Source organism: Buceros rhinoceros, unplaced genomic scaffold, assembly GCF_000710305.1.
Source record: "Buceros rhinoceros silvestris isolate BGI_N320 unplaced genomic scaffold, ASM71030v1 scaffold3814, whole genome shotgun sequence".
Classification (NCBI taxonomy): Eukaryota; Metazoa; Chordata; class Aves; order Bucerotiformes; family Bucerotidae; genus Buceros; species Buceros rhinoceros.
The window spans coordinates 18598-32182 of record NW_010409946.1 but is presented as its reverse complement, the minus strand read 5'-3'; the positions used below and the strand labels follow the sequence as shown (position 1 = coordinate 32182).

Below are 13585 nucleotides of genomic sequence, written 5' to 3'. Positions count from 1 at the left end.
GCTGTCTCCCGTCTCATTTGAGATGTATAAGGGATAACTGCAGTTGCTTAAGTCTTGGGTGAAGAGAAAAAAACTTGGTTTTTACCTTTATATTTATTGTAATTCCCGAGAAGTTAAGTTGGGGGGAATCAAGTGCCTGTTTCCTTGGGATATATAATGATTCTGTTTCAATAAAACTATACTTCGGGGAGGGTGGCTTGGAATTTTCATCCCCTTCCTTTGTCCCCATTTCCCTCTCCCTCACACCAGACTGCGCTGTTTCAATTAAACGAGGTGTCATAGTGAGAGTAACAGGAATGTTCCTCAATGACTTAATGGCTATATACTTTCTTGCATGCACCCTAGGCAATTTTCTGGACACATTCTTCTGACTGGGAGCCAAGGGTAGCACAGGTGTAATCACTGGCAGTCCCAGGTAATGCGTTCCAAAAGCCCCTTCAAATGGGCTCTAAGTAGTATAGTTTTGAAGCTTTATCCCTTGCAAATGTCTGCACTCAGCTAAGAGCTCGAAGATAAAACACAGTATTTTACTGACTAGAAACACTTCCTACGATGTAGAATGGTACAGTCTTTTTGAGTTTCCACAGGCAGAACGATAGCGTGTTACTTACCATTTGATTTAATGCACTGGAGTAGCAAATCTTACCAGCACGTGTGGCTAGAAACTGTACTGCATTCTCACTTCTGACCTCCAAATTAAGGCACTGCAGTCTGTCCTTCCCTCATCTGATGTGAATTCTCTCGACCGTTGCCAGGGCAGTGCTCTCTGTCCACTCAGGCTCAGAAGAGTAGGGGCCCAGTCAATAGAAGAAATACTCAGACACTTGACAATGTGCTATTGGAATTACTCCCACCTGTTTCACTGCTGGGTCAATGTGCAGTATAAGGTAAATGTGATTCCAGTGTAGGAATGAATCTGCAAAGATGTGTGAAATGGCTCAAGGCATAATCAGTCATATTAATAATGAATTATAATTTTAAGAAGTAGTAGAAAAATGAGTGTGTTGTTTGAAAAAAATGAAACCATGTTATTTAAACACTGTTATTGGAGTGTATTTAGACTGCAGTACACTAAAACAAGGAACCGGTGTCAAGATGGTAGCCTCCAAACTGGATTTCAAAGTCTGCTTATTCTTTTCTGTGGAGTTTTAAAATATCTCTAAAGTTAAAGCAAGAATTGGTGATTTAGTGAACGCTGCTGTTGTTGTACATTCTAATTTGGGCTTGGGGTGGGTGGGGAGGCTGTATTTCAATAAAGGCATTTTTTAAACAACCCATTTGGAGTTTGAAAACATTGGAAACTAAACCACAACTCACTAGGGAGTGAGCCACCTAACTACCGACTTGCTTTGTACGTTACTACGCTTAGAAACTGTGTAGACCTGTACCTGGGGCCTGCATCTGATTGCAGGGACAACTGGAGGATGGGTTGATGTCCCTTCTGACAATTGATCTGGTATTTCTAAATTTTTTTAGAATGTATTGACAGTGTTGTTTTTAACAGGGCCTCTTGTAGCTGTACTGTGACAACAATGTTAACTTTGAAAAATAGTGTCATAATAAACTTTATGAACAAGATCTGTATGCAACCTTTTAAGAGATGGATGTAAGTGACCGCTGTGTAGGTGGGTGGGGTAGCTTAGCTGTTGTTTGTGATGTGGAAGAGTGTAAGCCGTGAGGACAGTGATTAACCAGCTTTAAAGAACCTAGGATGTACTTCTCTGATCCATACTTTGCTAAGGAGACTCGTAAGACAGGACTTCAGCAGCCTATTGAGTATGGAGAAGTCAGCATAATTAAAGAATGACGAGGCAGCAGGAGCAACAGCTTCAACTTCCAGAAAAGTGAAGGCATAAGATACTGTGCTGATAGTGAGCAGCTTTCCAGAGGCTAGTTAAATCTGCTTATCACAGCTGAAATATCGAAGAAAGTCTAGCAAGAGTTCTTCACCTTTTGGAACCTCCTTGAGTGATAGCTACTTGAGTTGACTCAAAATCAATAGGTCTAGCATTTAGACCTGAAAGGAAGGGCAATGAGCATAGGTAAGGTTTGCCTTTAAAATTTTTCATGAATTATAAAGGGTAGCGGGAGGTTGTTAAACAAGGTAAGAGTAATTTCTTTGATTTTCAGGTTGAATGAGAAGCTGCTGCTTGACAAAATGGGGAATGTCTTGCACATCCTCTTCAATTGAAGGTTTCTGACTGGGTAAGATTTGTAGTGTATAGTAAAAACACTTGTTTAACCTTTATTTCCTTCTAGGCTTTCCTTTGCCAGCCTTTTAATACCAAGGAAAGCCTTAATTATTCAGCAGCAAGTCCTCCAGCCTGTGTCATCCAGCGTTCCCTGCTCTGGATGAGGCTTGCTTGCTGCCACCATTGCTGTTCAAGAACTTTCTGTTCCTGGCAGGTACAAAATTGATGTGTGTCTGAGATCAACAAGGCAGAAATGATAAATGTTTTGAATTATGTGCTGTAGTTACTGTGGGGGGGGCGAGGGATTGTTTGTTACCGTGTGATGGAGAGAGACACCTCGCAGACCCCCAAAAGGTGAAGACGGAAGCAGTTGGTCACAGGTCTCGGTAGTGTGTGATGTGCTGCTGCTGCTGTGGTAGTTCTCTACGGGTGCTCTGCAGTGGTTAGAGCAGCAGCTTCCCTCCTAATACATGAATCTTGGCTCACCAGGTGGGTTTGTATCTATCCGTACCAATCAAAGAGGTCCCTTCGAGATCCCTTCGGCGGTGCTTTTGGGCAGGGGGTTTAGTGGAGGCGAGTACTGATGCGAGATGCCCTGCTGAAAGCACCGCTGCGTGTATACAGATGAACGGCAATAAAAACTTCCTGTGGGATCTGCTTTTTAAGCACTTGGGGTTCTTAACTCTTGGAACGTGTATTTCCTTTTCTGCATCTTTTTAACTCCTTTATATCGTAGTCTAGTACCTATTTAAACCTACCAGTACATTTTTGAGTCTGCATTGTTTTTGCAAGGTCAGTTTCTGTTTTAGGGTTGGTTATGCCGCAGTTCCTCAGAAAATAAAGTCAAATGGAACCTGTGCAGTTCAGTTTAACCTGGGGCTTAGGCATGTCCACAGGATCATTAATCAGTGTTTAAACTTGCTACCTGCTGTCCGTAAACATCCAGAAATCAAACTTGACACTGTAGCATGCAATTAAAAGTTAACTTGGAAGTAATTACAATGGTAATGTTGAGATTTTCATATTATCAGGAGCTACTTCTAAATCTCATACTTTTTAAAAATGTTGACAAATGTTTTTACTGAGTCAAGGCTGAGCTAAAATTAGAGACTGGCCTTCCTGCAGCAGTTTCTCCGCAGTGTAGTATGCCAGACAGCTTGTTGCTGAGGGGACACACTTTCTTGCACGTCGAGGTGGAAAACCCACTGCTGCTCTGCTAGGCAGAGCTGCCGTGGGAGCCCACCTGGGCGTCTGTGTAACCACAGGTATGGGGAAGAGTGTCTCATGATTACTCGGTTGAGGGCAAATGCTTTTGTGCTGGGGGAGAGGGGGTGGGGGAGGGCGCTACAATTTTTTCAGAGTAAAACCTTGAAAATGTTTTAACACAAACTCCGCGTTGGCATCCCATCTTACTAGACCTGTGTGTAGAGCAGAGCTCTGCCCTTCCTTAATATGGGAGAGGGGATTTACATTGCTGCAGGCTTGTGTGCTATGGAGGGCTCTTTCTGCACCACGTACAGGATAGACATGCACTCGACACATGGGAATTATTTCCACGCTTGGGTTTGTAACACTTTCGTTAGACTAATGTGCTTAATTTCAATTACTCATACCCCAATTTGTTCAGAAATAAACCTTCTCAAAGATAAACCCATCCTGAAGGAGCACTTGGTCAAGGGTATCTTTGTCCATGAGACACTTCCAAGAGTTAAGAACGCGGCTTCATGGCCAGCTGTTTCTGTAGTGGCTCCTATTGAAAACAGCAGCTGAAAATGGAGATGGAGGAGTACAGATGTAAAGTCAGCAAAGCATCAGACCCTAAACTGCAGTTCCAGAGTTTGCTTCCACCCCCCCAAGTTTTCTGGATACCTGAATGTGTGTGTGAATGTAAAAGCAAATGGTACTTCCAGGTGGTAAAAACAGATTTTTGCAAGGGGCCCAGGTTGATGCAGATGTGATGAGCGTGGCGGTGTTACAGAACACCGGCACTAAACACAGCATCGTAACTTGGGTAACCGGGAAATGCTGAAGGCGGGATGGGGAATGCCTCTAGTCTCTCACGCGTTGATTGTGTGATGTACTGACGTGCTGTCTCTGGTTCCTGTGTTTAAGACGTTGACGTGTTTTCATACACTGTCTCCTTGCAGTGGAATATTCACGTACGTGTCAGTCTGGTCTCTGACAAGTGTTTGTATCTTAAATTGTGTGGAGCATGAAAGATCTTGAGTGTCACTGAAATTCAGATATCTGATGGATGATTCTTTTTCTGCTGTGGGTGCTACAGGTTGACATCTCTATCTAAGATTAGCTTTTTCCTGAACTAAAGTAATCCAAGAAGAAAACTGGCCTTCATGTAGAAGATAATATCGCAAGATTGGAAACAGAATAATGTGTTGTATTAACTGACACAGACTTCAAGAGCAATGGTGCTAGCGTGCTGAAACCTTAGAACTTGTGCTTAAACGAGTTTAAAAACGGCATGGAAATTAAAAATGTCGGTATAGTCCATAATGGATTGAAATATGTTAAAATATTTACATTTTGTATCAGAATAAAGTGTGTATTGTCAAATGACTTGCAATCGAAAATGCGTTGCCATGGCTTTTTTTTTTTTTGTGCTGTGAGGAACACAAAGCTGTCTTAAATTACTGCAACACGGTGAGTTACAGGATCGTCTTTCCAACTTGGGACTGCAAGTCAGAAAACTTGGTTCAGCTCAGCTTTACTTTTAATAGCTTTAAAACTGTTCTGATCAATAAATAAAGTCTCCACGAGAGCTGTCGGTGTATGGGGTCAGCGCTGTGATGCAATGTCTAGTTACTCCCAGGTTGGGGAACATACCCTGTACCTCAGTAATAATAAAACGAAGGACACAGTTTGCAATCCGATGGTTTTACCACATACCTAGTGTGATTTTTATTTATTTTTTTCCTAAATGATGGTGTTGGGTGTGGTGATGCGAGTACGGCATTCACTGTGTTTGTGACATGGAAAAACCTGATTTCAACAGAATGCAGCTTGCCATGGTCCGAGTTACTTCAGGCTGATTCTTTTCTTGGTGCAATCCAGACAAGGCTTCAGTTACTCACTGCGGGTGTTCTGCTATTGCTCTTCCCATGTTGGTAATGGAACAAGTATCCCTGTATTGAGTTTTAGACGTGGGCAGTACAGATACAAGGGCCCCCACAAAGGCTGTAGGGATGCTGTTAGCCGTTGGCTTTTGCATTAGTGCTAAACCAAGGAACAAACCAAACCGGCAGGCAGGGGTTTACCGAGGTCTGTTTTATAGCTAGTGGGTAATTAAAGTATTTTCTGTAAGTCAGGCATTTGATAGCCTGGTTAATGGGGGGGGGTGGGGTGGTGAAGACCAGAAGCCCTTCATCTTTAGGTTCTCTGTGCTTTGCCATCAGACCTACTGTGTATTAGAGCTCCTGTATATTGGTGTTGAAAGACTGTCCAGGGCAACAGCCCGGTGTGCTTCCTTCTCACTGCCTGTGCTTTACAACTGCCATCTCTAAATATGGATCAGACCTTCTGCTGTAAATGGCAGCAGTGTCTTATACTCCCCTAGTGTTCACCCAGCCTTGGCAATTGTTAGAGGTGTTCTTCCTAGGTAGTGCTGGTTGCAAAGTCACTTTTGAACTGCAGCAGCAAGAAAGGTGTTTCTCACAGCAGCAGTATCTGATTTAGTTTAAGCTGGTGCTTGGCTGCCCCATCTAGTGCAAATAAATGTGCTTCATCCATCAAATCCAGCCTTTAGATTTTTCAACCATTGGCACTGGCCATTTGTTCCAAAAAGGGGAGGGTTCTTGCATCAGCAGGATGGACTGACCCACCATTACCACAGAAGTATAACCAAGGTAAGCAGCTTCAAAGAGCAAGTTGGGTCACCTGGATTTATGTTTCCTCATGTCTTGTGCAAAACAAGTGTCACTACTTGGTATAACAGTCGTGGTTCCTAGCACTTCCAGGATGTCAGAAATCTGATGCTACAGGGCTTTTTACGATTTTGCTATACCTGCTGCCTCAGATACAGACGGGGGAGGGGCAGGACCTCACAGTTTGCAGCAAGTTAACACTGTATGAGACACTGTCTGAAATTGGGACTTTTCTCATAAGGTAGGCAGGGCTGGAACATCTTGCCTGTCCCAGGTTTAGGTACCAAAGACTTTCCTCAGGTGCTGGTACTTGGCTGTTACACCTGCCTCTTAAAGAGAACACAGGAGATAGGATCACAGCCCCTGGCATTACATTGCCCTAGAGCAAAAAAATACCTTCTTGGTGAAGCTATTGTTGTGCCCCTCCCCCTTTACCCCCCTTTCTCTGCTTAGGTAAGTTTGCACTGCAGAGAGAGAGAGACTGGGTGTTTGGACAGGTATGCGTTGGCTCTGCTATTCAGAATCAGTAAATGAGTTAACAGGAAGATGAATGACAAGGTGACAAAGATTGGAAATAAACAAATATTTGGGGTAATACAAAACAAGCTGATTGTGAAGAGTTACACTGATACTACTGTGAGCAGCTGGACAGTAAAATAGTGTCTGAAATTCTGTGCATACAAGGAAAAACAAAACTGTCACCTACACAACCTTAGGCTCCAAATCAGTTAATGCTGTTCAGGGCAGAGGTCTTACAGTCACTGGAGATTATACGAAAGGAGACCTTCCACAGCATCCTGTGACAGAATGACATTCATCAGAAGGATGGCTTTCTGTACTTCCTCTTTGCCCCCCCCCCCCTTTTTTTTTGAGGACATTCATAAGGGCTGTAGAGAGTGATGAATTGGGATTATGATAATCTAGAACTGTTCCTTTGACATCCATGGCCAGCCATGCCAGGAGGTGCTTCCTGCTACGTATGCAACTCCATCACAATTAAAACATTTGCGAAATAAAAATCTCCAGCTCTGAAGCCACCAACAACCATATCATTTTAACTAGCATTACTCTAGCTTTGTGAATAATGAACTAATGGAAGGCTGGTTTCCTACTCTGATGTCCCTCCTTAAACCCTTTTTCCTACAGCATTATTAAACAATCTTTGGGGGTCCTACTCTACCCCTTTTCAGTATCTCCCATTCTTTCTTTTAAAAAAAAAAATGTACCATGAGGTCTTGAAAAATAACTCTGTGTTTATTGTACTTACGTTTTGCATAATATTCTAAGACAGGTATTACTAGAATGATTTCAGATTGAAAGTGCATTTCAGAAGTTGCATAGGGCAAGGTGAAGGATGATGATACAGTTTTTAATGTTCAGATTAAGGTGTATTTTAAATTATGCATTTTCTGTATTCACAACATCCACGATGATCAAGTACGGTGAGTCCATTTGAAAAGTAAATAAAACAATGCTATTTATTCGTCCAATTTTTATTCTCTTAAAAATCATAATTTCAACTCCACAATGCTGCTCAATTAATTGAGCACAGGTTCCAAACAGTGCAGGTGGATGGTAGGTAGGAGAATGCCTTTTTCCATAAGCTCTGAAGCAGCAGCAGGGACAAGCGATGCTCACCGACTGGAGTCAGAGACACATAGTGTATTTCTAGAACAATTACTCAAGTGTACTGAGTTTTCAGTTGAAAAAATGAATAATGCTGACAGTGTCTTAGCTGACATTTTTTAATGCCTTTGGAGGAAAGATCATCGTTAATTTAAGTAGTGTTCAAAGAGTAAAACACAAATTATGTAAACTTGGGCTACATTTGCAACTTAACCTGGTGTAACAGGATCTTTCCAAAGGGCAGATAAAGTGGTGCTGATCAAAGCATTAGTAATGCTGACAATGCTGCGTGATCCGTCGCTGGTTATCGAGTGCATTTGTTACGTGAAGATTTACCCTTGGAAAACTGGTGAGGATTTCCCTTTAGGGAAATAGATGTGTATGAAGTAGAGTTAAAAAAAGTTTAATGAATTGATAAATCAAAATCAAACACTAAGAATCAACTTTTACACTAAATTAAAATCACATTTTAAATATAAAGCAAGTATAAATGTAAGAAAAATGGGAAAACACCACCATTGAATATTTATAAAAAAAGTATCAGAAACCATACTGTTTATCTTGCAAGAAATATTTAGAAGGCTAGAATAATTTTTTATATATATCAAATAAATCTATTGATAGAACAAGAGATAGAAACAGTATATAAATACGGTATCTTTAAATATTTACATGTATATATGGAAACTAGTCAAAGTGATGATATAAGAAGGAAATGTCTGTTATAAAAGTGAGATTACAAGTTTTGCATACATCCATCTGCATTACTCTATTAGTTTTGAACATCCTCCATAACCTAATTATTAACTTTAAAAATATCATTGCATAGAATTACTTGAAAAATATTACCTTACTCTGCATTCCACCGCACAGTAAAAACTATCAGAATAACGATACAAAAATAGAAACTCGGAGAGCAGTAGCCAGCTGTGCTGCTCCTCAGAGTTTAGTCTCTGACTTCCTGCTTTTAGGAACAAGGAAGACATTACCGTCTCTGGTTTGCTGCAGTGAATATTCACTAGGAGAGTAAGACTTCCCATCTTCATCACGCAGCATGCTGAAGACCTCAAGGTATAAGGTGGTTAGCTGCTTTTTCATTTGACGGAGGCTTTTATCATTCTCTCCTTTTTCCTTAAGCAGTTTCTCTCTCTCATCTTTTAGGTGACTCAAGTCTTGCTCCAGTTCCACTATATTTTCCAGTTTTCTTTTACGGCAGTTTTGAGCAGCCACTTTGTTCTTGCCTCTCCTGCGTATATCTCGAATGAGTGCAAGCTGGGCTTCGTTGAACTGCTCCTTAGACATCATTTCATTGAAATCATCAACAGGGAGATTGATGATTTTTTCAACAGGAAAAGGGATCTGCAGAGCTTTTGCTCTTTGCTCATCTCTTGTGAGATGAGCTTCAAGGCGGCTTGACGGTTTATCTTTTGTGAACGGAGCTTTGGGGTGCCCTGGACTGGCAGGGGATTCTTTCTTTGGTGTGTTTGTACACTGCAAACTAGGTGTTGGCGTGCTTGGCCCCACGGGAGAAAACACCTGATCCTGGAGCCGCAAAGAGTACACGCTCACATTGCTCTGCAGCACGCTTCCAGGAGCGCTATCCACGTCTTCCATTTCAGAGTCACTACAGCCAGAAGTCTTATCTCCATAGGCAGTTGACTCAACTGAGTGTTCAGGGGATGCGACACTGGAACTTGCATTCAGTGAAATGCCAGAGTCGGAATCATTACATTCTGGTACGGTTCCTGAGTGGCTGCCGTTAAAAGCTTTGCACAGTGAGAAATCAGAAAGATCAATAGGTTCACTTAGAATTTCCGCAAGCGACTGACCAATAGTGTTTGTTGTTGCTGTGTCACCGTTTGCCTTTGTATCAATAAAGGTGGTGTAGAAATCCTCACAGAAATCAGAGTTTGAAGGGGATGTGTCATTTAAAGAGTTTGCACTCAGCTGGCTGGTGTCTTCTGGTGGTAAAATGCTGGAAAAGGGGTCCTCAATACTACCCAGGAGATCTGGACTGCAGTTAACTTCTTTTCTCACGATGGGTAATGAGCTGTAGTAATTATAGCTGTTGTGCATCTCTGTTGGCTTGGTCTCAGGGCTTGTGATTGTGCTTACCTCAGCCAGGTAATCATTCTCAATGTTAAGACACTACATGGGAAATGCAAGACAGAAGTTGAGCATCACATCTCCAGTGGATAAAATCTTCTTCTATAATCCTCAAAAATTAAGTATTTTAGCAGTAAAGAAGCACATAAAATGGGTATTACAAAATTGCTGTAACCTAGATGACTACACCACACTTTTACTATGGAGAGGCCATCTAGAAAGAAGACTACATACCTAATGTGAGAGTATGAAACAACTTGTTCTGGACACAGCTATTTAGATTAAGAGAGCAGAGCCTCTCGAACTCATTGCCAGATGCTGAAAAGACCCATTCCAGTGTCCTATGGAAGCTGCACGGAGCCCTCCTGTTCTGGTAAATTGCAAGTGGGGATCCTGAGCTTCTCACAAGCACCACTGCTAGCAATGGCATGAGTACAGTAAATGTAAAAACACTGAATGAGACAATGAGCATTACTAGCAAACAATTACTTCTAGCGCTCTTAATTTCACATTAAGTGATAGATTTCTTTTCCTCAAAAAAAAGAGATTTTCTTAGGATTTACTGAACAAACCTGCTGTTCAGTACAGAGAAATGTAATTCTTGGTGAAGTAAAAAGAGTACTAACACGAAGCCTTGCAAACATTAACCCCCCCCCCCACACTTTTAGTTAAGCTGGCTAACACCAAGATGAGCATCGAAGCCTAACCAAGGCTTTTAAAAATTAACCCCCCCCCCCCCACACTTTTAGTTAAGCTGGCTAACACCAAGATGAGCATCGAAGCCTATTACACCACTGGGTACAAGACCAATGTTCTTTCCAACAGGGTGTCAGTTTAACTGAAGCTTAAATAAGTGTGCCTGCTATCCCCAGAGAATTTGGCAATTACCAAAATGATTCTGTTTCTCTTAAGAAGGGACACCACACTGATTATTTAACCAGAGATCGTTCAAGGCTTAAGCTAACATTCTGGATGTGAGAGCTCTTTTCTTTTGCCTTTTCTTCAAACGTATCATGAGAGGCGATGTACTCAATTATCTCACTTCTTTCAGAAGGTTATTCAATTACATCTTCACAGGTACTGCAACAGGTAATTTTGGTTTGGTTTCTTAATGTATTTTCACCATCACTGCTGCCTCTTCACAGCCAGTTCCCCTTATTACTTACATGGGGCTTTTAAGTGTACCACAAAAGTAAAGATTAGGAAAATTTTGAAAAATATAAAAGGTGAAGGGAAAATGTACAGAAGGAAAGATGCAATTCCTGCAAACTTCTTAAAATGTGATTCGGATTTATTTCACCGAGCACTCATGCAGTGCATTAACAGCACAGAGCAGTGTCATGCTGAAGCATGCTGCTGTTCTACAGTAATATATTTGAAAATGTATTTACTCAGTTTTATACTCAAATCTAAGGAAAATGGAAACATAAGGATAGGAGGAAAAAAACCCCTAGGTGTCCTTGGCTCTACTTCAAAATTGTGCATTACAAAGTAATTTTTTTTGTTCCTTTGAAGTATTCAGTTCATGAACATTACATAATTGGTTCTTATTGACCATATATAAACAGTAGTTATATAACTACACCTGACACTTCTGTGTATCTAAAAATGTTCTATTATTATATTTATAAAACCTTATCCTTTGATAGAAGTGGAATGTGAAAGTAACCATAAATTATTCACATAATCAGACACTGCAGAAATCCATTTACAGTAATGGTTGTGCAAACAATTCCTGTTGTAGATCCATAATTCAGAAATGTCCATTTTTAAGCAGCTGAAATTTCAACCATGATCATGCTGTAAAAAACTGCATACAGAGGCAAACAGTATTTTGCTAAACACGGGGAAGTTCTGATTGGGAAGACAGATGTTGTTTTATTAAGGCCTTCTGATTATCAACTTATTTCCTTTCTCATATGTATTTTTCAATAGATTGTTTTTTAAAAATTAAAGCTTACATCTGCAAGATGTCTATCTCACAATGTAGGATCCAACATGATTCTCATAATCACCATCTGTTAAGATACTGCTGTACTGCGTGCTCCAAAATACCATACTCTTCCAAAATATTACACCATTTTTTTTCTAGGTGCTTATCATACTAAACCTTTACCTCTAACTCTGTAAGGGACAATAATTCTTCCCAAACTTGCTCTATGTTCTGCATATTCTCTGCATCAGTAAGTGGATCTAGAACAGATGATTCACGTGGCTGAGTTTCATCAGAGGAAATGAAGACTGGGTTGCTATTGGTCTGAGCAGGAACAAGCGAGTGAAACGCAGCTGAAGAAGCCTGGAGTGTTTAAATAAATAAATAAATTTTAAAACCCAATCAAAATAACAATAACAGCAAACCCCCTCCACACACACACACAAAAAAACCCCCCAAAACAAACCAACCCACACAAAACAAAAACCCAAACAATTTTGAGCTTTCCAAAACAAAAATCTGTTTTTTGGTGTTCCACCATTTCTGCAGAACAGACAGAGAGTTATTTCTTAACAAAAGCATTTTTTGCAAACAAAGGAAGGGATAATATAAAAATACCTCAAGGAAAGGTGCTTTCACATTAAGGAAAGAAATAGGAAAAAAAATAGCTAGGAACTGGTTGGTGAAGGGCTCATCCTTACGTATCAAATAGTCTGGGTCAGTACATGGAAATAAACCAACTCCGATGGACTCACTCTGGAGAGCTGCACTAAGCTCGCTGTAATGAACCGACAAAGTCCAGTACCATTATGTGCAGTAACTGCAACTGTTGCCACCAGCTGGCATTATCTGCTGACCCCTGGCTGCGGGATTCAGTAAGCAGAAGGAACACAAGAGTACCGCTCCACTCCCTCCGGACAGAGTCCCAGTTCAAGCCTACTGCACTGCTTTATCACAGCTGGAGTCAGCCTGGGGACAACACTCAAATCCTATCAGAAATTAATGTTACGCTGAAGACAAATCGTAGTAAGGGAAGACACAAGACTGATCCCCTAGAAGACTACCCATGAAACCGCTGTACTGAGCATTTTTACCTCATTGTCGTCTATAAACGGGAACACTTCTGCCAAGAGCTGCATGCAGTCATCAAAGGACAAGGTCTCTGCTTCTGGTTTTGAAGTCTCTGTGGTCTAAATAGGAAAGTTATATAAAAAGAAATGTTACTGCATCTTTGAATAACTGAAGAATCTTCCATTAAGCAATGAATGCAAATTCACTGTAGGTAACCACTAAAATTATGTCTTCCTGAGAATGGAAAAAGGTTTAAGCACACTCACAAACTCATACTAGAGTTTACCTGTGAAAAAACGATTGGTGACTCAGTATTTTCTGACTGAATGCACTGAGCTGGCTGAACAGGAACAAATTCACCGGTCTCTTCGTCTAACTGCAGCTGAGCCAGCAAAGTTTTCTCCTGCTCTTTTTGGAGCTGCTCTTGTCTTTCCTTTTCAAGTTTCTTCTGTTTCTCGAGTTCATACTCCTTTTGTCGCTGACTAAAATCAAAAACTTCACGCCTTGCCCCAAGGTCTATATCTTGCCTCCAAAGGATGTCAATCAAGTTCATGTCCTGTAACAGAAATGTTATTTTAAGCAAGCGTCCTCCCCAGCAAAACCAGTTTAAAACAATAGCAAAGCTTTTAATTTTTTTATTAAACAGGTAGACTCATAAGTGAGGCTTACCTCTCAATCCTACAAAATTATCTAAATAAAATATGGCTCTATACAACCTTTCCAAAGTGTGAGAACTCATGGTTTGGTTGCTGTGGCCTGCCCACGGGCTCACAGAAACT

At 40.9% G+C, this 13585-nt stretch overlaps 1 protein-coding gene across 2 annotated transcripts; it reads right to left on the bottom strand.

Moving 5' to 3' along the window:
* Window positions 1-8079: 8079 nt before the first annotated feature.
* On the bottom strand, window positions 8080-13359 carry NFE2L2 (nuclear factor, erythroid 2-like 2). 2 transcript variants are annotated; one of them, XM_010135408.1, is made up of 4 exons: window positions 13093-13359; window positions 12830-12925; window positions 11919-12098; window positions 8080-9844 (listed from the first exon to the last, which is right to left on the bottom strand). In XM_010135408.1, the coding sequence occupies exons 1-4, from the start codon at window positions 13357-13359 to the stop codon at window positions 8636-8638; spliced, it is 1752 nt and encodes a 583-aa protein (XP_010133710.1). In that variant the 3' UTR covers window positions 8080-8635. The 2 variants fall into 2 exon arrangements, with proteins under 2 accessions (XP_010133710.1, XP_010133711.1); XM_010135409.1 differs by having other exon boundaries at window positions 8237-9844; window positions 12830-12903; window positions 13077-13359.
* Between the last annotated feature and the right edge of the window lie 226 nt (window positions 13360-13585).

Excerpts from the sequence above, each read along its gene's own strand:
- NFE2L2 (XM_010135408.1), bottom strand. The coding sequence starts at position 13,359 with ATGAACTTGATTGACATCCTTTGGAGGCAAGATATAGACCTTGGGGCA. Across the intron at positions 12,926-13,092 it reads CACCAATCGTTTTTTCACAG|ACCACAGAGACTTCAAAACC; the intron begins GTAAACTCTAGT and ends TTTCCTATTTAG. Across the intron at positions 12,099-12,829 it reads CGTTTATAGACGACAATGAG|GCTTCTTCAGCTGCGTTTCA; the intron begins GTAAAAATGCTC and ends TAAACACTCCAG.